General features: G+C 35.8%; 1 protein-coding gene across 10 annotated transcripts in view; it reads left to right on the plus strand.

Moving 5' to 3' along the window:
- Positions 1–24,872, plus strand: part of DMD (dystrophin) — a 1,145,544-nt gene that overhangs the window by 826,159 nt on the left and 294,513 nt on the right. For all 10 annotated transcript variants that reach the window (XM_074858566.1, XM_074858564.1, XM_074858568.1 and 7 more), the window contains one exon: positions 4,002–4,119. In XM_074858566.1, the coding sequence (XP_074714667.1) occupies positions 4,002–4,119 (118 nt within the window). The remainder of the gene's footprint in view (positions 1–4,001; positions 4,120–24,872) is intronic.

The following is a 24,872-nucleotide window of genomic DNA, read 5'->3' on the forward strand; positions in this document are numbered from 1 at the left end:
CAAATGTGGAAAGATTGTTAAAAGTGAATAGCATCACTTTCTAACAAACTGTAGGCAGGTTTGATGACTGAATCTCATCTTTCCATTACGGTGCTGTCACGAAGCATTATTATGTTGGCACTTGTAGACACATGGAAGAAAAAGAAAAGCTCTTGGGGGGTTTAAAGATGTATTTGTACAAACATGGATGTCAGTGGTCCTTCTTCATTGTTGACCTACTCATTGTTGAATTACATTTATTAAACAGAGATTTCTTGATTAGATAGTGGTCTATAATGCTTTGCAGAATACGTTATTGTAGCTTTACAGAGCACTAGGTAAATGAGAGTAAAGGCAAATTATATGCACAAGAATAAAAGTTTTTATTAAAAAAAAAAAAAGTCCTTTTAGTGTAGCTGACTCCCTAAGTCTTTATACTTGTGCTTTTGGTGACCTGATGGGGACTAGATAGATTTCTGTTTAATTTATTTTGAAAATAATTTCATAATTACTTTTATTTCTGTATTACCCATTATTACATAGCACATTTGTTTCAGTGTGCTGGCATTCTGAAGCAGAGACATCTGGTCTGTTGCATCTGCTGTGCATCCACCAGGGTGCCACTATTAGTGAGTTTGTCTTCCCATGGCTGTTGGAACAGTATCTTCTAATAGTTTCCACTTAGTTTTCTGTTGAGGATCCAGTTTTACAACATAAAATATTTGACTGAATTTGTAAAAGTTTTAAAATGTATCTCCATATATTAATTGCTTCTGATTTTGGTTTTGGATTTTATTTGTTTGGCTGGTTGGTTTAGATCCTTTCAGCTAATACTTTAAAGCTATTATTTTTTTTTTTTCCCCAAAATCATATTTAGAGGTTTTGTAAATTTTATTCGTCAAAGCACTTCTCTTCCTATATAAGTACTTGTATTTTTGTTACCCACAAAATCAATCTGTATGATTAGTTTGTCCAGTCACAGAATATTTTTCTAAATTTAATACTACTTTAAGTGGAGCCTAAGTGTTGCTGTTTACTTTCATGCTACAGGACCACAGGAAGGCTCAGGAATTATGTGTTTTAGTCACTGCTTTTATCGAAGTTTCCATCAGTTAGTATGTGTACAAGCAATGTAGGTTCCATGTGGAACATAAATTTAGTAAGTCTGTAAGATGGTAGCAATTGGTATAATTGTACCAATAAATGCTGTGACAATTTTGCAACAATTTTAATTGATAAAATTTTACTGAATAAAATAGAACATTGTTTGGGTAAGGTTCTCAGACACTTTATATTAAATCAAAGAAAAAATAGATTAATTTTAGGAACATTGTTTTTTCCTTATTCTGAGTGGCTACCTTTCTAAGACTGAGAAATAGCCCACCTGTTCTACAATTATATATTATTGTCTCCTGACAGGTCCAAGAATCTTCAGATCTGTTCATAGTATAAGGGTTTCAAGATGTCCTTCTTGACCTTTTGAAAACACACATTAGTACATCCAGCAGAAAGTAATTTTATTCACATTAAATGACAGAGGGAAGGATGTCCTCACAGTCCATATAGGGATGAGATTGTTGTGCCCCTGAGGGAACAGCAGAGCTAGCAAGACTCACTTTAAAGAGACATTGCTAGTTTTCCTGAGTGTCCAGTTCAAGAATTGCAGATGGGTCTTGTGGGTAAATCATTCTATAAGCACTTAGGCATGCATCAATTCCATTTGCTCAGTTTGGCAGTGAACAAATCCTTACTGAGCTGTCCTTACCTATTGCTTTGTTTCTTACTAGATTTCCTATAGCAGAAGCTTTCTTCTATGGTACAAACATAGCTTTTAATGTCTGGTTGGAGAGTCAGGCTGGATCAGATAAATCATTCTCCTATTCAGCATATCAAATATAAAAATTATATTTAGGAAACTTTAGGGAACAATTTAGAGTCACTGTTGGCATAAGACCTTAGAATCACTTAATTTGCTTTTCTTTTTCTAAACGGTTTCTAGGTAGGGGAAGGAGAGAGAAAGGGGAATATTACTTTGGAGGTCACACAATTATCTGAGCATGTTGTACATGTTTTAATGTTCCTTCTGCACAGTCCATTTTGGCAATATGTATAACGCAGATGCTGTTAGGCTGCAATGGGACTGGTTTTTCTATTGTAAAATTCATGTCACTCATTAACTTGTCTTCCCAGAAAATGAAGTTTTGAAGGCACATAGATATCTAGAGGTAGTAACTACATCAGTAGATTTTATTTCTTTTTTTCTTGAGTGCCTTCACTATGGAGAGAATTCCAATTAGAAATTTGTTCTTCGCTTAATTATGCAAGCTGCTGCTTTAACTGCGTGTATCTGTATGCAATCCAATCAGTATACAAGTAAAAAAATACTATCCAAACTTTTGGGTATGAGTTTAGAAAGCCAGTTATAATAGATTTTCATAAAATTCTGATATAGAAGTTAAAGGCAAGAATTTCACAGGGTGTAGTTAGATGTGTATCTTGAAAATTACCTTTCTTTGTGAAGAGTTTGTAACTAAACAAAAATGAAATTCCATGGAGCTTTTAGCTTGTTTTTAATAATACGTGCTGTAGTTCCTGGAAGTGATGTGCTCTTTTGTTAAGCTTATTGACCAGAAAATTATATTAGGCCTTTACCTGTCACCTTCAAATTGTTGAAATCATGCAAATCTAATCTCAGGTTGGAGGGCCAAATTTAAGATCAGACTCTGTGGGTGTTTTCTATTCAGTACAGGCAGTGAGTGACAACTTGGTAAAATAAAGCTTGTTTATTTAGAATAAAAGCATTTTAAGGGAAGGGGGGGAAAAAAGACTTTTAAGACAGTAAAATACTCAAGACATATAATCAACAACCAGGCGAGCATGCTAACAGATTATCTAACCACTGTCCACATAAAAAGCCTGAAAAATAAAAATCCTCCACTAACCTTTGTTGTCAGCCTTATACCTGATAAACTGTACCTACTAGCTATCTGACAGCATACTCTTCTGTTCTGGTGACTCAAAATTATGGGCAGAAAAAAGTTATTTGTTCATAATTTGGTAATAAATATTGATACGTCCGATTCCTAAAACTAGGAAACCTAATGAGCATCTTTTTTGGAAGCTAGATGATAAGGACTTGAATTTGCTAGATTGGGTCAATGGCTTTTAAATACATGCTTGGATGCTTCTTATCTGGGAAACCATTGAACTGATTCCTTGTTTGCTCTTCCCTAATCCTTCAAAATAAATTACACTAATATATCCATAAATCTTATATACCTTACTTTCTTTGAGTTCTCATTTTCATTATATCTAAAGCTATTGTATTTTTTTATTACCTCCTAAAGATCTCAAGTCATTAGTTTGAAGCCCATCTTTTTCCCTGTGAGAAACTCTAGATCCACTTCTTACTTTCTAGTCAGATTGCCTGGACTTTATGTATCTGCTTGACTAACATATAAATTATTACAAGTGTTAATTACTTTTCTGCTAGGAAAGGTGTCAGGACAGAAAAAGCAAGATTAACAGTCTTACAGTGGCTTTAAGCCAATAGATAGTAACTAAATATTCTTAAAATATTAAGAAACAAACATTATTAATTAGACTTCATGAGTTCCTAGGAAAATCCTGCCTAATCTGGTAAGAATGTAAACCCCCTGTATCTTTTCTAAAAGACACTGTAAAATCTAAGAGAATACAGAAAAATAGTATCCTTCTGTAGCTTTATAGAGGAAAATACCTTACCCTTGCATAATTTGATGGGTTAAAAGATGAAGAATGATTGTCATTTTATATCTAGTTTTATAGGTACTTTTAAAATAAGTACAAGTTATACTTGGTATTTTTATGTTAAGACTAACAACAATTTTTGGAAGATCTAGACCAAATTCTTCGTATTATTTGAAACAGCAAAGGATTTTTCCGCTTTAAATCAAGCTGACACAAAAAAAAAGTCCTTATATACAGTCTTTTCAACAGCTCTACATGCTTTTTTCTTTATTTTTGTATTTGTGTGCAACTAGGCAATACTACAGGATCTGGAGCAAAGACGTCCCCAGCTGGATGAACTAATAACTGCAGCACAAAATCTAAAAAACAAGACGAGCAACCAAGAGGCCAGAACAATAATTACTGACCGCAGTAAGTGGTGATTCTGCTATCATATGATGTTTCAGCAAATGTGGAAAGCATTGTAATACCTGATAAGCATAGCATTTTTCAGACACTTTATGCCTTTGCCCTGAGAAGGAAAGTTCCATCAGAAGGCAGTTTTCCCACAGATTTTCCAAATTACATATAGAAGAAATGAAAGTGAAAGTGATCATATATTTCAAATTTTTCACTTTAATTTCATATTGCTTGTCTTCATAGTGGAAGCACATTGTAGAAAATATAAAATGTGATCACTGTAGATAAAGAAATACATTTATTCTTAAACAAGGAGGAAGAAGAAAGAATTCACAGAGTGTAGCCATAAGTTTGTAAGAAGTTTCCAACTCCATACCCCATAGTACAACTGCAGCCTCTTCTTTCATCTCCCCTCAGTTGATGCACAAGTCTGATGATGCTCTGTATTACTCTGTATTAGTTCTTCAGTTCTGGTTTCCCTTTCCAAAATTAACCAACTAGCTGTGTCTAGGGTGGAAAAATTAGTAGATTAAGTTTTAGAAGTCTATAGAAGACATAGTCTTGTCACCCTTGGATGCTTGCATATCCTTATGCCCTTCGCTATAGGATGAAACACGCTCTCAAGGTCATGCTATAAAAATAGCCCTCTGTGGTGGACTGTTACATATCTTCAGTTATTATTTTAAGTACTGAGGAGTAAAAACTAAAAAAACTTATTTTCTTATGGTCCTAGAGGTCCCCTGTGGAGCTTAGAGAAGACCCAGGCCAACTGCTTTGCATGTGGCCAAATCACTTTAGGTGGATACAAACTGTTCTGTACATCTTGGCCTGGAGACCAGGGATTGGTCCCAGAAACTGATGACTGTGAATGTGTATACATAGGGCTAAACTACTCTATTTCCATAGTTTTAAAAATATATATATATATACACACACATATTACCTCTTTCTTTTTATTCCATTAGGTAAATACTTTCATAATATGTCAAAATCACATTGCATGTTTGGATTGCTTTGTTCTTAGTAGCACGTACAGACAATGTTTAGACTATATACTATGTGAAATAACATTGTTAAACCGCTGTTCCCTTTCCGGCCTTGAAACACATTACTGAGAGAGAAGCTGTATTTGTTTTATTTGAAGTTTGAGAAGAAATAGATAGTGCTTATGCATTACATAAGAACCTGTTCCTCTTTGGCACGCAAATTAATTTTAGAATCACATACTCAGTTGAATTCAGATGAAATATGTACATATACCTTAACTTTACAGTACTTATTCAAAGCTAACATATGTAGCACTCCCATCAGTATTTTCTAGCATTTTTAATTTTTTTATTCTGAGACAAGTCTTGTGAAGATAAGAATTGTAGACTTTACATGAAAAGCAAGCATAATTCCTATATGTCTTCATGTGAATTGTATGCATAACTACATTTTGTTCCGTTAGAAAACTGCACTTTAAGTGAAATTACCTTCTAAGATATATAATAAGATAAATGTTTCTTTCTAATACAGCAAAAAAAAAAAAAGGAAAGTAAGTTATCAGAATGCAAATCAAATTATTTGTTAACCCAACTATATTACAGCTTGCATCTGTGGCTAGCAGTGTGGTGAATATATTATATATGATGATTTCTTAGTTTTTATCTGTAAGAATTCCCAAAATGATTAGTTGGTTTTGAACAAAGTATACAAGATTCATTTTTGCTGTGCTTTAGCAATTTTCTGTGCTGAAATTGTCAATATCCTTGACTGCAAAAGTGCAACTTAGGATGCAGTGGTTACAGGTCATGTACCTTCAAGTACATCTTGGTGTACTTCTAACATCCTGTAACATCATCCTGTTGTTGATAATGAAATAATTTTGAAGTAAACAAAATATTTATTGTCTGAAATATACAGGGTCTATGTTTCTGCAATGGAGGGAGATAAAGTATGACCAGGGCCATTTTTTGATCCAGTCTTCTGAGGCAGCAAACTAGATTCATGAAGGTTTTTTTCATGCTAATTTATATTTGTACAATTGTAGGTACTACTAAACACTATTCAAGAGGTATTTATTACTTTTGAATTTTAAGGACATCATGATATTTCCAGGGAGGAAAAAATGCTAGGACTTTACAATGTGACACAAGGTTTTCCTGAATATATGCCAAATGTGGCATATTGTCACTGAAAGTACTTCTTTATAAGATCAACAGTAATTTTTTACATTTTTAATTACATGGGTTTTTTTTCCCCTGTATGTTGTATGAAGAAGATAGAAATCACTCTGTTTAGTTTGAATTAGGCTCACTAAATACCTGTATAGGCACGACCCACTTGTTCTTGCTGCATGGGGGTAGTTTACGCCTCCCAGCCCTTCACAGTGCCATGCTGTCCTGGACATAGGAAGACCCTCCTTATCCCCAGCACAGCTGGGGTGCTCTCTAGCTGTGTGCTCTCTTGACAAAGCTCTTCTGAAGCCTGCTGTGCTGTACCTAGTGCAGTTGTTTTCCCTTGCAGTCCAGCACATACTGAGCCCAGCCTACTGCACCCAGGGTGTTGTCCCCAGGCCCATCCTGTGAATCTTGCTTGCAGTCAGAGCTGAACCCTGGACTGGAGAACCTGCTCCACTTGCTAAGGCCTGCACGTCCTCCACAGCCTTAGAGAGCATCCCCTCTGTTATAATTGGACATTGCACCAGAGTCCTGCTGCACGTCCTTCCTGACTAACTCACCCATGAACTGTTTCCTCTTTCCTGTGTTTTTTCCCTCTTCATGAATACAAATAGGTTACCATGGTTATGTCTTAGCAGTTATTAGTGCTCATTCAATCCATCCAGTTTCATGACCTGAGCATCAGCACTGTGCCATTCGTGCTCCTCTGCAGCAGCTATGTACCACTCTGACATGCAGACATACATTTGGTAATGTCACACTATCAGGTGCCAACTGCATTGGATCCCATCATGAAAGAAAGGGGGTGCAGGGCTGTTCTGTGCCAGTCTGTCACATAGGAGCTGAAAGACTCAACTGTATCTAGTGCACCACCTCTTCCCTGAGCTGAAGCACAGGATCTCACACTTTGAGAAGTAAAAAGCTGAGAAGATGAGCTAATTTGTATAAATATATTGTTCATTGCCTTTTGCTACTAAGGTCTTAGTAAAAACATCCAACAGAATCATATGGTCAATATCACTGACCTGATATATTATAAATACTAAATGAGACTTGTAGCTACTCTACAAGATAGCTGCATTCTCCATCACAGCATGGGTCAACATGCCATCAACTGGAATTAAAAGCCTGAAGGTTCTGGCTTCTCTGCTAACATTGGTAACTCTTAAGTCATTCTGCTTGTATATTATGCTCATTAAAGTCTAACTTTGAATTATATTTAGAAAACATTATTGCCATTTAAAGAATTTATAAAAACAAACAAGGTAAACAGTTTATACAAAACCAAGCAAATCAAAAGGCATTTGTTAGAGAATCTCTGTGAAGAAGTGCAAAAAAAGTCAATGATCATGATATTATTTTTCAACAGAATTGTTGTGGTATTGCATAGATTTAGTCTTTCTTTAGGAAATAAAAAGATAGATTAAAGATAAGCTCATACAATTGAATTATTTCCTTTGAACCTTTTTTCCTCACCCTTACTTCATTATCTGTGTGAATTGTAGGATCTACACTACATAAAAAGAACATGGGTCTATAAAATAAAGCTTGTGTTATGTTTACATACTGTTATATTTAAATCTGTTTATTCTGTGTAGAGCATAGTTTGCAACATGCATTAGAGAATACATAAGAATAATAATTACATTTAGTCTTGTGGAAAAGTTGTGGGAAAAAGTCAGATACCTCTCTGCTCTTTTAACGACCTCAATAAAGCATTCTATTCTGATAGAACCATATGCTATAAAATAACGTTTTTCTCTACATAGTGCATCACAGCTCCAAAACACTTTGCTTTACTGCTGTTGAAAATGTTGTTTCTTTAAATTGAATGAGTTTATAAGCAACTTTGAATATAATAAAGTGATTAAACTTTGAAAATTCCTTTTATTTTCCACCAGTTCCAATGTATAGAATACATAAAGCCAGTAACAAGTCAATATAAAAATATACTGAGAGATAATAAAAACAAATTTACAGTCATAAAATCAGAAATACCAAAGAAATTACAAAGGCTATGTTAGATCTTGCTAGATCCTGGAAATGCAAGGAACTTTAAATAGCAGGCCTTCCTACTGCTGTGTTCACTCACACACATGCAAAAGATAACGGTGAGTAAACCTTTCTGCAGTTTTACTTTTCTAGTAATTTACATCCCAGTTTTGTAATGTGGTTTCTGGCTGTGTAAGTGATAGAGGAAGAATGAAGATGAATATTTATAGAACTTTATGAAGAAATAATCTCTTACTGACCAAAGAATATCCCTTTCAAGATTATAAGAAGCCAAAGTAACTCACGTCTGTCTTCAGCAATTTTGTGAAATATAGTGAATTCTCAAAATATCACTTCAGAGGTTAATTAAGTTCAAATACATTAAATACATAAATAATAGCAATAAATATAAGCATTTCAATCAAGACTATTTTGGTCAAGAATTATACATTGGTACCAAATGATTCCTTTTGGAATTTTATTTTGCAGTTTTTAAAACAAAGTCCACACATTTATGAATAATTTATAGAGGATGTCTTCAGAAGAGTTATTTTGATTTTGTGGTTTGTTTTGTCTTTGTTTTTGTTGTGGGTTTTTTTTTTTAAAGAAAAGCTATATGTTATAATTGGTTGTTAGGAGAGCTTTGTTTGAACTAACCTGAAAAGAGTCTGAGTGTCTCTGTGCCACTCCATAAAAATGTCTTTATAGAATGGTTTGCTGTATTTGACGGTTTTATGGCAAAATCATCAACTTGTCATCACTTTCACAGCAAAATGTATGGAAACTCCAAGTGGATTACAGCTGTACTGTTGTTCTCGACATTTTAATAAAATAGCCATCTCCATTGTACTGCCATCCATGTGGTTTTCTCTTAGAGCTCTTGAATACAAATAATTTACCACTTGCAAATACAAATTCATACAATCTGGAATTTGTCATCCAGTAGTAAAACTCCTAGTTACCAAGACTGTAAAAGAAAAGTGTAAGAGAAAACTGTACTTGTATACAGTTTACCCAGTTATCTTGTTGCTATTTTTAAGCTGAATTATTGAATAAACCCCAGTATTCTATTATCTGTTTTCCATGTATTTCAAGAACTTCTCAAGAGCCTGAGTAATAGTTTTCCTATGTCATAAAAATGCAAAGTTTATTAATTACCCTGATGTACTTCTTCACAGCTGAAACCTTGTTTTTCCTATGAGAACTCTATGCCATGGAAATAAGTGTCAATAGCAAGATAAAACTGTAGCTCTGAAAGGGATAGCATGTTACTGAGTGGAGTACCTCATCTGAAACCAGTTCCTTCGCACAGGTTTCCTGCTACAGGATTTGTAAGAAAGTTATGGGACATTTTAAGAAGGAATAAGAAGTTATATTGGAACACTGGGGAGAGTTGCTCTTTAAGAATGGGAAATAACAAGCTCCAGATATGTTTGAATGATCAGGGAATTACAGTTATATATCACTTCTCAGACTATATATACTAGAAACATATGGCTCAGTGGACAAAGGGCAAGATCTAAACTGCCTACTTCAGGTGTCATAGTGCTCCCAAAAAGGCTGTGAGACTACAGGGTGACCTTCCTCCATTTCTGGTTATATTCTTGAGTAAAAGTGACACAGATTTTTAGGTAGCTCCGGAGCTGCTAAGTGTATTAGGTGATAGTATAGCTGGTGTCTTGTTCAGAGCTCACTTACCTTCTCAATCCTGTGAAAAGAGTTAAATAATTACTAAACTCTGTGTTATGTGATAATTCAGGTAGAACATAGCTGTCTAGTTCTAGATCAGGTACTTCTAAATAGACAAGAACATTCTCCTAAATTTTATATTCCAACACTGTGTTGGAGAACAGGCACCCTGGATTCCTGTGTTGGATAGAGGCACTTAATTTTGCTCAGAACATAAGTGTTAGTAAAATTTTGTCATCTGTCCTCCAAAAAAAATAGGAGAGCAGAATGGTTGACCAAATCTCTCTTCAGGAAATTATGAGCATAAAGTGAGTTCTCTGCTAATTGTGAGCCTGTGAACAGCAAAGATAAAGTCCAGTGAGGAGCTGTGCTGCAGGAAGAGACCTTTCAGAAAGTGATATGGAATTTTTTTTTTTTTAAAGCCTTTAACTAATTTCAACTAGGCTCAGAAAAGTTAAACACACACACACACCTCCCCGAATAAAGAAAGCATGGTTTGGTAGGGGGATGCTTCACCCTAACAGGTTATGCATTATTGTCTGATGTAGCCATAGGTACATGAAGTTAACTGGCTGAAAGATTTGGGGTGTACCATCAGCTGCCAGAAGGAGAACATACTTCCCACTTTAGCCTCGGGAAGGATTTGGTATGGCATTGTGGGAGAGCTTGTGTTTGAGTCTGCTTTGTGTCTTTTTTTTAACCTCTAATGGTCATCATTTAGGGACTGAGTTAATCAATAGAGGTGGTCAGTCAGAATACAGAAGAAAATGCTCCTAATTTATAGTGCCAAGAAAATTCAAGCCTACTTAATATTCTGCAATTTGGTCTGCTCTTCTTAAAATGTTTGGAGGCTGAGGTGATAGATGTGATTTTAGTGAAAGGGCGAAAACATTTAAATCTTCAGCCTCCCCCAACTTTCAACCTACCCAGTTGTTAGGGTCATCTTTTCCTTCTTTATGCTCAAGGGGAGTCATATTTTAAAAGACTGGGTTTATGTACTATCTTCCTAAAGTCTTTGTGCAAATCTTTAATACTTATAGACATCTGTATGCATATATCTATTTGAAGGAGCTTTCTTTTTTTACTTTAACAAGCCCAGTGAAGTACATAAGTTGCCAGGAGCTGTGCTGTTGCACATCTGCTGCCATCTGTATCAAAACCATTTTTCACAGTTACACATACTTGTTGCATTTTCATGTTTGTACTTCTGTGTATTTTATGGGTGATTTTAATTATTTGTAAAAACACTGAAAACCTAACCTTTCATATTTACAACTATGAAAACCATTTTAAAGATGCAGTGCTGCATTATTAAGACACCTCAGCTACCTCTGAGACTAAAAGCTGTCTAGGCTCTTGGCTGAGGGGGTTTGCTTGGAATGGCAGGACATGCCGTGAGTGCCTCCTTCCAAGTGTGTGCCTCCAGATGTGTCCCCTTCTACGTGTCTCCTCCATTTTGTTTCTCCAAACGTGCCTCTTCATGCTTCTCCTTGCCTCTCTCCTTTTGTGTTTCCTCACCAGCCTCCCACTGTGCCTGCTGCTGTCGTGTCTGCAGCACATTCAGGCAGAGGCAGCACTGGCTCCTCTCTTTGGTGGGAGCTCTGGCAGGCGCCGGCTGCCCCCATGACTCTCAGAGCTGGCTGGAACCAGCTGCAACCAACACAAGGCAGCTCATGGCCTCCTCCCGCCCAGGCAGCTGGGGGTGCGCTGCGGGTGCTGCCTGAGCTGAGGCCGCAGGTCAGACAGCTGCCAAGCTCCCAGGTGATGTGTGGCATGAGCAGAGCTCATGGACTCTTTCCTGAAGATCACGAGGACTCCTAGAGGTGTATTTTCATTTGCCTTCCTGTACTTCCTCCATTTCCTGTTCTCCTCCCCCTGTCTGCCATGTGGAAAATGCTGTTTCACATAACTGTTTTAACTCATTTCTGTGTTGCTTCTTCCCTTGTTCTGTTTACACCATGTCATTGCACTCGTCTTTCACTCTGGCTATGCCGTTCTGCTCACCTCCTCTTTCTAGGGTTTGTCTTGTGAAAATTGCTGTCGTAGCTCAGACCAGGCCTCTGTCTGTAGTGTAGCTAATGCTGAAAAACTGTATTGGATTTAGAGATGATTGCGTAGGCCTCTTCAGAAGTGTTGTTGGTGTTTTCACAGCTTTATACAGGAAGTGTCCCATTATTTTTCTGGTTGTAATGTGTGAGATCTGGAAAAAAAAATAGCCAAATAATAGTCTTTATTTTTAGATGTTAACTTCTTCTCTTAGACTTGTTCTTATCAGCTTCTCAGATACCATTTGATGTATCTCTGAATTCTTAAGTTTAATAAACCTAGAGCTGCTTGCCACAGCAGAAATGGAGCAGGTCTGTGCCTCTGCCTGTGTGCTTTCTGCTCAGAAACACTGCCCATGCTTCCAGTACTGCATGCTGGAAACATCTCAGAGAGGACTGAGAGGGATGCTGCCATCAGCGGTGAAAGTGCTGTGCTCTGATAGCTACCCACACAGGGTGACTTTTGTCAGTGAGAAGTCACAGATTGCTTTGAAAGTGATGGAAATGCTTTGTCCTTGGAGACAAAGTCGGGGAATGAGTAATCATGTTTTCATTTAGCTGGAACAGGACCTAGCATCCAAATGCTAATATAAACACTTGGACTAGGGATTAATTTAGTTGCATCTGTACTTTCAATTGGTGAAAGAAAAGGCAAGATAAGGGGAAAAAAAAATTCCAGGATATCAAGAGAAACCCTCATATGCCTGATGGAAAGTAGAGAGAGAATGCTTGCAAAGACTGAGGCAGCCTACTGGTAAGGCGGGCTGCCACAACAAAGAAATGAGGATTTTTTTATTCCTTCCTTGCAAATATATGATTGTATCTGAGGAATACTTGCCGTTTGTCATTTTTCTTCCTAGTGGAAGCCCCCTGCCAAACACTAAGCACCAACTTACTCCTTATGCCTAAGGTCAGTTGTGTGATAGCATATGGATTTATTTTTTTTTGCCTTTAGGGATCAATGAAAATACAGTAAGAGCAAACTTTTTGTACCAGTCAGAGGTGAGGATGACTTCGATTTAATTTCCCAATCTGCTACAGACTTTCATTGTAATTCTAGAAGAATCTTTTAATTTCATATGTTCAGTTCTTTACCTAGATAAGGTGGGAAAATATATCTTACCTCCCAGCATTTGTCTTCAATATGTGTTCAGAAGACTATTTTTTTTTGATCTGTTTTGTTTGAATATGACAAACCTATGTCTTTGCTGTTTTGGCCAGTGTTTCAAGGTAGTACTGTGTTAGAAATAGTAGCTTGCACAGAACATTGTAAATTTAATTAGAAGCAGACATATAAACAGTAAAAATATCCATTTCATTTTATTTTTATCCATGATGATACAAACAGAAGAGCTATGCTAGCTATGTTGTGACAAATTAGTCAAACTGAAAATAAATGGACATAACAAAAAAGGAATTGTTCAGAAACGAAGTTTTCAAAATGTGATCAAATTTCTCGTCCACTGACGTTTCATCCAGAGTTTGATGGGCAACATTTAATGTTCACAGTTATTTTAAAAACTGTTTCAGAACCACATATGTTAATTTATGCCAGACCATAGTTTTCTATAGTAATTACAGAGCAAACAGGAAATAAAGGTCCTACTCTTAGAGATTAAAAGCTAAATTTAGATGCCTCATAATCAGTGATATCAGGCAAGTGCAGATTTTGGTGTACGTTGTGTCCCATCTTTTTTTCTAAAATGAATGTAATACACAAAGAACGTATATTGGAACCTGCAGTTGTTCTCAGAAAATCTGGTTAAGCACCCTGGAGTATGTTTGACCTATGGATTTTACTTTGGCTATCATCAATATAAATTTATCATGGGTTTAGTTTTTCTTGAGTTGGGAATAAACCGACAACAAAAACAATATTTTGCACAGCCCCAAATCTCCTTTGCAAGTCCAACCTGAGTAAATACTGGCTTAGCCTGTGTGAGAGAGGTCCTAAAACTTAGGTGGGTAGTTGCACCAGCTGGTGGTTTCATTTTGTTATGTATACCAAATCATCATTATGGTGACTTATGAAATACTGTAAATAATTAAAATAATTTAATTTTATTACTGTTTTCAGGACCATAAGCATATGAAAGTGGTGGCTCTGAGGCTTTTCAATCTGTGTTTAGTGGATAGGAATGCTCATAGGATTATGTCAGCCTTTATCAGGCCAGAAAGGGAGGAAAGGGGAAATAGCGTAAAAGTTCTGGAGATTAGCTGCTCATATTTCATCTTTCTTATCAGCAGGCCTATTGCATGATAGGTGAGAGAATGACTCATCAGAGAGTGACCTGGAAAATCCCGAGCTGAGTAACAGCAAAAGAGTGTCGATGCTAAACAGTCTGATATATGGTGAGAAAGTGGTGGCATCTGGGCTTGGTGAAACTTAGAACCTGAAACAGACTGTTTAGAAAAGTTTTTATTTCATTATATTTTAATTGGATGGGAACCTGCATATAGTATAGGAAACACCTATGCCATGGAAGTTTTTCCTGGAAGTGTCAGACTGCTTTATCTTCTTAAGTGTAGAATGAGTGCAGTATTCCAGATGAAGAGATATAATAATTTTGCAGAATATTCATTACATTTTCAGTATTATTATCTCTGAATTTTTACACTTTCGACACTTGGCTTTCTTCACTGCTGCATTATATTAGGATGGCAACAGTAATGGTTTAATCTGTTCATTGGATACCTTTTCTTTACTCCATTTTATGTGTTTTCCTGCAACCAGGATATTGAGTTTAAGAATAGCATAGCAATAGAATAGAATAGAATAGAATAGAATAGAATAGAATAGAATAGAATAGAATAGAATAGAATAGAATAGAATAGAATAGAATAGAATAGAATAGTTCAGTTGGAAGGGACCTACAGGGATCTTCTAGTCCAACTGCCTGACCACTTCAGGGCTGACCAAAAGTTAAATCATTTTATTAAGGGCATTGTCCAAATGCCTCTTAAACAGTGAAAGGCTTGGGGCATCAATCCCCTCCCTAGGAAGCCTGTTCCAGTGTTTGATCACCCTCTCTGTAAAGAAATGCTTCCTGATATCCAGTCTAAACCTATGTAGTGTGTTAGGTTCAAAATTTTCTGAGTTTCAGCCATATCAGAATAGTGATTTTGAATTGTGTAGGTTTGTCTAAAGTAGATTAAGTTTTGTCTAGTTAGGTCTCATGAATGTTATGATCTGTGTTGGAGTATCAAAGACATGAAAAAAAGAAGCACAGATGCCTGATTAAAACAAAACACCCCAAAACAAACCCAACCCCTTCTTAAACCAAGAACACAGTAAAAAACAAGTTATCGTGTCTTTCCTTTTTTCAAGATTGATGTAATTGGCACATTGTATTTTTTTCTTTTATTAGTCAGCTAAAATATTGAACTAAAATGACAGATCTGGTATGCTGTGCATTTTTCAAAATTTATGTATCTATTTGGTTGTTAAGAAACAAGTACATGCATATGTCATGCCAGCTTCCATAGCTTGGGACCCAGTTCAGGTGACCTGGAGGAGTAGTCCTGTAAATTAAAAATAGGAAAAAAAAATGTTACTTTTTTTTCTTAAATGCCCCTACACTTGCAGAGTTATGCTCCTTTAATAGTTCAACTACCAGCATTTCTATGATAGGCCCTTCATTTACTAATCAGTGCTTAGTTAATAAAAACAATAAACATGGAGCAGTATAGCTACACAGAGAATGCTCAAAATGTTTGAGTGTTTAGAAATTTAAAAAAAACCCATTTCTTCTGCAACGTATGCTACTTCCTTAGTTGACTCTGCTGGATATCTGAAGTGTATACGGTCATTTTAAGTGTGAAAATTAACTATTTATTTGGTTTTTATTTCAACAAAGTCCCAATACTACTCGATCACATAAGTGGAGAGTACTCATTAAAAGAAGAAGAAAAAAATAATTTGTAAGAACCTGCTTACAAAAGAATCTCTGGGCCATTTTTCAGCCTATTTTTAAGTCCTAGAATATTGCATTTCAGGCCATTAAGGATTTCAAGTGCTGGGAAACTAAGATTGTCTTTTTCTGCATAAAGAAGTATGGATTAACCAGTATCAGACTGACAGCATCTTCTGGAGTATGTAAAAAATAGGTGCAAATATGAGAGGGAAGACAGAATGGGGTGTAAGACATGTGGAAATATCTGTCTGAAGTAGAAGCAAGAGCCCCAAGGAATTAATTCATCTTTGGAAATACTTAGTTCAAAATTAATATAATTTTTCTGAAGGACTATAATTGTAAATCTAAAACAAACCCAGCTTTTTTTTGTCTTGGCCAGAAATGCAGTCTTTAAGTTACAGTCTTGCGATATCTGATGCATTTCTTCTCTCGGGAAGATTACTATAAGAGAAGTAACTATTTTACCCAAATCACCAGTACAATACATAATCTATTGTGTAAATGTTACTTTCTTGTGAGTCAATAAGCTTCTAGCTGTGCTGGAATTTCTAGTCAGCTGTCTCTGAAAAAATATCATGGAGGAAGCTGTATATCTGATATTTCACCAGATTACTGAGTACTGCATCCAGCTCTGGTGTCCCTAGTACAAGAAAGACACGGACCTGTTAAAGCAGGTCCAGAGAGAGAGCCATCAAGGCTGGAACACCTCTCCCATGAAGACAGACTGAGAGAGTTGGAGTTGTTCAGCCTGAAGAGGAGAACGTTCTGGGGAGACCTTATTGTGGCCTTTCAGTATAGAAAGGGGGCTTATAAAACAGATGAAGAGAGACTTTTTACCAGGGCCTGTAGTGACAGGACAAGGGGCAGCAATTTTAACATAAAGAGGGTAGATTTAGATCAGATATAAAGAAGAAACTATTTATGGTGAGGGTGGTGAAATGCTGGCACAGGTTGCCCAGAGAGGTTGTGGATGGCCCCTCCCTGGAAGTGTTCAAGGCCAGGTTGGACGGGGCTTTGTGCAACCTGATCTATTGGGTGTCCCTGCCCATGGCAAGGGGGTTGGAGCTAGGTGGTCTTTAAGATCCCTTCCAACCCAAACCATTCTATCATTCTGTGATTATGAAATTGGTAATTTGTAAATAAAACAAATTTATAGTGTTTTCTGTTTGTTGTGAAATAACATATTGAGTTAGTTCACATAGAAAATGCCTGAAATTTATGCTTAAAGTTGAAGATAGAAACACTTTTATTTCTTTGCTGTGAAATAAATTCTTGCTCATTTGGAAGTTTTCTTTGCTTTCAAAGGCAAAAATAAAAGGCATGCGTGGCTTTTTTTGGTTCATCCACTGAGATTAGCTCAGCATCCTGTTTTCTGAGACTGTTGTGTAGGTGAGTGAATGGAGCTCTAGAGTTGTCTCCCAGCTGATCTCCGGCAAGAGGCACATGCCATCGAGGTACTGCAGTTGAATCACTGTGCAGATTTGTTATGGCCGGAAGAGGCACAGCAAAAAATTCATGATAGTCTGTGCTCATAATTCCTAGTCATGGAATACTGTAGAGAGCAATTGTAGCCCAGCAGATGGTCTCAGAGTTAAGACCAAGAAATGGGAGCCATCATGTTGCTTACTGACTATAGCACAAAGTGTTCCAGTTTACCCTTGCTGATGCAGCTTAATTAGTGAGTATTACAGTGGTAAGGATTTGGACCTTGAGGGTTACAGAAAACAAAACCTTAGCTTTTAGATGTTGTTTTTCTGACAGCTCATATCATATGTAATGACAAATAACAGAAGGAAGAGATTTGCTGTTTATCCATTGTAAAATGAATCAAAGCCAGTTGCAGTCTTTGAATTTTGAATTTTGGATTTATGGCTTTTGTGGGGAGTGGAAGTTCTCTTGAGGAAATTACTTTGCTTCTTGAAGAAGAAAATAGAAATATAAACAGCATGTAAAACTTTGCTTCAGTAACTTGGAGGCTGATATTCACACATTTGCAGAATTCTTAAATCCATTTTAATTTTTTAGGTATTTCAGTACTCTAAGATTTCTTTTACAGTCTTGTCCATACAGTCAGATCTGAATCTATTAAATAAAAACAAAACCAAATCAGTGTTCAAATTAACAAATGCAGGTATATTTGAAAAGCAAGTCTCAGGTTAAACTCAGTAGCAGTTAGTAGGCTGATGACATTAAAAATATACAATGTAAATATGAATGTATGATGGCAACACAAAGTTATGTGGTACTAAGAATTCTGAAATTCATTGCCTGTATGCTTCATTAGGTAGGTAATGAATTTCATACATTTCGGGACTTAAAGTGCCAGACCTGCCATTATGCTTTTGCATCAGTAAGTATGGAAGTCTATGAAAGCATCAGTATATTAAAGCTGATGTACTTTAATAATGCTAATAGCATTCTTGTTTATATTCAGAGAAAGTAGAATATAATTTCACTAATTTTATGTCCCATCTTTAAAACCAGGCACAGACAAGTCATATTTCTTCTGAAAAAAGGTTTTCTTAAATATTTTATAGGTAGGTTGATTATTACAAATGCTATCACCCATGAACAGAAATTAGATTCATAAGTTATTTTCCTTCTAATAGCTTAAGTAACCAAAATCCTAGAAAAAATACTAACAGACATTTGGGCAAAGATAAATAGTAAAATACCTAGCTACTTCTAATTAATAATTACATTCCGAAGAAATGACAGAAATTAATGATTTGTTTCTGTTATGTCCTTTGAAAACTTCTATAAATTTAAAACTGAAATGACTGGATTACTTACATATTCACTCGTCTAGTTTATCAGATTAGTCACAATTCTGTGGCTTCAGTTTGGGTACCTTCCATCAGTCTAAATACCATTTCTAAATGTAATGTATGTCTTCATAATTATATGATGACTATTTAAGAAAGTAGCTAAATTCAATAATGCAGTAGCTATTTTCTACTTACAACAAATGAAATTGAATAAAACAAACATTTTGAGATGATTAAATCATACCAGCAAGGGAACCGTCTGGTTTTTCAGTTAGTACAATGTAGCTAAAAAGTTATTTTTGTATACCATCCAAATATGGGAGTCTCTGCCAAAAAAAACCCAAACAATTTAGTAAACTTCTGGTGGCTTGTCCATATGCATCCTGCTCTTGGGGTTAGGGAAGAATCACTGCTGACTCTGCATCCTGCCTGATCAGTGGGACCGAATGTGGCAGTCCATTTCTCCATAAATGTCCTGCTCTACTTCTTAAGGCTCTGATGGCAATAACAAGGTATCAGAAGTTCATTCCCTAATCTGTCTATCCATCTCCCTAGTCAATACTTGTGTGTATATGCATATAGATATTTTTATTTGTTTCTGTATATTTCTGACAAAACTAGACTTAGGTTTGTTACCTATTTCATACTAAATCCTGACGAATCTTACTTCTCTTCAGGGTAAGTGTTTATTTCTCACATCAAAATTTTACAGATTGTATAACATTTTAAAATGCAAGGCAAATGCTCCTCTACATCATGCATACTATGATCTGTTCCCTTTTTCATTTAGTGAGAAACTAATCATGAAAACTTAATTTGAGAGGTGATAAATGTTATATACATAAATACTTTTGTAAAAACTTGACAAACTAGTGAAGGCTTCCTGAAGGACCTGTTTTCCAAATAATAAGCTCTTGCATGCCCTTCTCAGTGCTCAGTCATGGAAGTTGCTTTTTGCTCGTTACAAGAAACTGATTTCTTTAGATGTGCTACCAGCTTAGTCTGGTCTCTAACTCCCACTCTGTATAGCAAGGTATAAAGCATGCTTCACAGTGCTGAAGAATTATTCACTTGGTGCTTAGTGGAAACCACTTGACAGTTTTCAGTTCATTCTGTTTGATCTGACACTTCCAAAGGAACAGAGTGACCTTAATCAGTTTGATCATATAGAAGTGATTTCTAGATAAAAGAAAAATAGGCTTATCCGAATGAAACAAAACAAAATGAAATCATAGAGTTGCAATAGTTGGATTAATAATTACCCCCCAAAAGTATCAAACTAAAAAATGAGATTATGAGTGTGTGTATGTTTTCAAAAAAACACTTAAATCTGTTGAAATCTTATTGCCTATCTTTCTTAGTCTCTGAGAAGCCAAGGAAGGTAACATTCTTCCTCCCAGGGCTTTCATGCCTTGACAGGTCTTTCAGGCACATTTTCATTGCTCTTCATCACCCCAGGAACACAACAGAACACTCAGAAGTGCTTCTTTTCCTGGTTTCTCTTTTAATACCTTTTATCTCAGAAACTAGAATACTGCACAATAATATAGAGGATTACAGATCCTTCCTTCTTCACAGGTATTATTCATACGCTTGTTTATATGCAGCTTAATTTGTGTACATGCTTTCTGCTTTGCCTAATTTTTTTGCAAGCCATAAGCTTTTTTTTTAAAGTGTTGTTACACATTATGATACATATGTGATAAGGAATAATCTTTCCATAAATACCTTAATAGATTAATGATGCATAAAAGCCACATCTGACATCTTACTGGTGTAAATGATAGACTTCACATTAAGCTAGATATTCTAAGTTTCCATCCCCCTATTAATTTTGGTCTTATTGGCTAAATCCTCTCATCACATTACTGGCCATCTAAGGGATGCATAAAATGTCTCGGATGACACATAATTAGTGTTTTTCCATATTCAGTTAAAGTGTTGCTATAACTTTCTAAGGTCATTGTTTAAGAAGTATGACTTTTAGAAGCCTCTGAAAATGTTAAGAGAAATGCTGCTTTACAAGAAAAGATAAAGAAGGACAGATGAAGCATAAATTACTATCTGAGTAGGCTGGCTCCAACTGTTCTCTACTGTGTACTCTGTCCTATCCAGCTCCACTCCATAATGATAGCCTCCAGGCAGCAACTTAGTAGATGTTGTAACTGTTCCTGTAACTCCTTAAGTACTTCAGCATTTAAAAAAGAAACGTTTTAAACTTATCCTCATTTGACTCTGCATCTACTGTGCAAATGTTCTTCCTGGACCAGTCTCTCACAGATTCACGATTGTTTGTGAGAACAGAGCCTTTTCTGAAGGGATGTGTGTGGTATGATAGACTTTATTAAAGTGATTCTTCCTTGAAGAATAAGACTCAGGTCAGACACCTCCTGGAAGGCAGCAGAAGAGAAGTTAGAGCATTTTCAGCAAGAAATAATTGACAAATGGAAAACTAACTAAATCCTTTTCGGGGGGGGGGGGGGGGGGGGGGGGGCGGGGGGGGAAGTTAAGGTTTATTTGCTTAAAACAATACAATAATGAAAAGCAAGGTAACCACAAGATAAGACAAAGCTTAAGTGAGGTTTTAACTGTGATTCCATTCATGTGGTTTACAGAAATTTGTGCCAAAATTGGAAGGCATCAGAAAGCCTTGCATGTAGTGCATGATTGTTGTGCCTTCAGAATGGTCTTGTAGACCTGTGAAAAAAATCTCTCCTCATAATTTGTTTATCCGTGTTATGTGGGAATTTATACTGTTTAGTGGAAGAAAGGGAGAAGTGTAAAAAAGGTACTTTCTGTTTAAATCCATATTATCTAGTTTCTCCATCACACATCTCAGAAAACCTGCTCACTGTTTAGTAAGACACACTTAAAATCTTTAGGATTGGAAAAACTAGTGTTTTATACTGGCACAAAAGTTTAAATAAACTAAATTTTATATGGATAAAAGTGTAGATTAGTTAAAAACATATGAAGTAAGATGAAATGCACAACAATTAGCTATCCAGTACATTCAAAGAAAAGTATATTATGGGGCTGCAACTCCAACAGAAATGAATCCAACCCGATGGACTATTATAAGATGAAGCTTAAAATGTGTACTTATCTTTGAAAACAGCTTTGTAAAGGACTTAAACTCTAGAGAGATGTAGGAGTAATGTCTAGGGAGATGTAGGAGTAATTTTCAGGATAGCATATGATTGAAAAAAGTCTTGTATTGACAACTTTGAAGCTATGGTAGTACGCTTCCAGGGCAACCAATGATAATGTTGGGATTGGGCTGTTTTTAACCTGTCCCTCCCAGAAATCTACAATTTTTATCTTTTCAGCATTTTCTAATATTACAATGCCTAGGTACTAGAGTTTAGCTGTGCACACTACTGTGTCTTACTGTCTTCTACTTATGGTGCTGGCTGGTACATGCACTGTCATGTACAGAATTGTGCTTGCAGTCCTATGACTGTGCAAACCATGTTCAAACCAGGGCTGCATCCAGTTCTGTAGCAAGATTTTGTGAATGCAGTACAATGACCTCACCCACCAGTTTCTTAATCTGTCATACCTAACATTGGCAAGTGAAGTTTTTACAACTGGCAAAGGACATAAAATGTTTTCATCTTTATGCTTTCATTCTGTTTACCAGTGACAGGCATTATGTACAGCCATAGTGTTTAAAGGCTGCTCAATAGCCTAAGAATGAAGATCTCAGTTACTCTTTTTTCTTTCAGTGCCTTGGGTGTTTCCTATTGCTACAAAGGAGAGGAGGGAAAAAAAAAACCCTTAAGATTTGAGAGATTGTGGCAAAAATATGAAACTATTCATAAGTAATTTTTCAGAATTGGTTAGATTTCAAGCTCAGTATATCTCTTCATCACAATCGTTGCAAGGTACAAATAAATTGAAACACTCAAAGATGCACATAGAATTATTTTCATTTTTTAACTAAGGAGTATCAGTGCATCAGCAGCTTCTTTTGGTAACATGAATTATAACTGTCCATAATTCTGCTGTTCTCCAGTTGTATTCTGCAGCAGGTCAGATTGCATTTGACCCTCTAGTCTTCAAATCTATGAACCCATAGTGAAAAAATTACTTTATAGGAAAATGTCAGTATATTGTCAATAATGCCTTTGAAAAGCACTCTCCTACAGAGCAAAATGACTGCAGTTTAGATAATTCGTTGGACAAGGAAAGCGGAGGTTTTCTACCTTGCAGATTCTGTTGCTGTTCATCACTTGTTAAGGTTTTTTGAGTGTGTACTGTATTCAGTGGACTTCTCAAACTGGCGTGGTATGATTGCTTTTTTCATCTTTGCATAGGCTAAATGTAACTTATAGTAACATGAACTGTGTGCTCCTGTTACTGACAGCTTCTTCTCAGACTCCTTTTCTGTTTCCACTGCTGTTATATTTTAAACAGCAGAGAGTAAACTTTCTCAGTGAAGAGTTATATTTGTCTTATCAGTGATATGAACTCTTAACAGAGAAAAAGATATTTAGTTTTGTTTGTTGTTTCTCTATTATACCTAGTGTATGAAAAAATAGTATCAAAATTTTTGTTAATGAACAAAACAGAATCTTAAGCCAGCAGTCTCCTTTGCTGAGATCGTTCTTTCCTCAATGTACTAAATCAATGATAACCAGATTGAAAAATACTTAGCTTGTGTTTGATTGCTTTAAATGCAGTTTTTTGCTTTGTTATTTCTTCTAATAACTTACTAAATCTGCGGTCAGTTCAGCAGAAATTCTTTTGTCCATTTTAGTGATATAATCATTATTGAACAACTAGTGAATAGTAGTGATGAAATAAAGAAATTGACTACAACTTTGAAATTATGTACTGGTAGAATCTCACCATGTCCCTAAATTATTCATTTGAGAGAGTTCAGTGGTAAACTGGGAGTGATTGGAGCCATGCTGGGACACTTTCCAGTAAGCAAGTGCATATCTTGGGTTTCACTTCAGGAAATAACCTGTTGTATGTATTTTGTCTTTGTGATACTCAGTTTAGACTTGTTAATTGTCAAATATTTTTGTGGTTTTCTATTCAAATAAAACTAGTTAATGACCACATGGATTGATAAAATGATTTTAAATTGTTTCTTTTCCTTAAGTCTATAAAGAAAATAATGTTCATTTTTTCCAGATTGCCCCTTTGCAGATGGTAAATAAATTCTGTACTGAATAATTAAGAACCCTCTTGAGATAATTTCAAATACTGATTCTTACAATAAAGATACTGTGCTGTTACCAAATTTAGGGGGGAAAAAAAGGTAGAAACTGGATACAAAGGGGGAGTGCCACACTAAAAAAGGCATTTGGCTTTGAAATGGAGAAGGCACAGGATTTAGCTGTAATGAACAATGTAAACTGAAGTGCTTCAGAAACTACTGTACTATGGGGAAGAAAGGGTTTTGTCATCGTTACTAATTATTTAAAATTCTTGTGCTTCAGTATTAATAATGCACATGGAGCCACACTTGTTCTATCTAGGCAGTTTCAATGTGTAGTCATCGCAGTATGTAGGTGCAATGATATATAAAAGATAAAGATCAGAGTCTGATCTCAGTAATATGCTATTATAATCCAGAGTGCAGTAAGGACAGTTACAATACTTTTTCCTGGCAAAGCTTACTTTTTTTGCCATATTAAATGTTTTTACTTAGGTTTCAGGTTATTTAGTAATCTTTGCAATAGTCTTTTGTCTGTTTTTGTTTTATATATTTCTTTTAATTTATTGAATTTTACTTATTGCAGGCCTTAAATTCAAGGTAGGAAGTAGTGATCATTTTTTTTTCTTTAGTTCTCCAAAACTTGGGCAAATCTTTTTCTGGAAAAGCAGTCCCTAGAGAAGGATGGCTAATATCTCATACTTGGATACAAACCTTATTAGACATTATGGTACAGATCCATCTATAAATATTTTGATTTTTATTGATAAGAAATATCAGCATTTCTTATTAAAAGTAAATATTATGAAGAATTAATATAGTTATAGACCCAGTTTTCTTTTGAAGCAGTTCTGCAACATTTTCATTCATCTCTTAATCCCCCCCCAAAAAAAAACCCCAAACAACCAACCCACACCAACAAAGAAACTTATAATAAAACAAAAATAGGGTTTTTTATGGACAGCTGACATAAACAAGCTATTATGCCTTTGTCAGCTATGTACCAAAATCTCCAGGTGGACAGG

Source organism: Strix uralensis, chromosome 2, assembly GCF_047716275.1.
Source record: "Strix uralensis isolate ZFMK-TIS-50842 chromosome 2, bStrUra1, whole genome shotgun sequence".
Classification (NCBI taxonomy): domain Eukaryota; kingdom Metazoa; phylum Chordata; class Aves; order Strigiformes; family Strigidae; genus Strix; species Strix uralensis.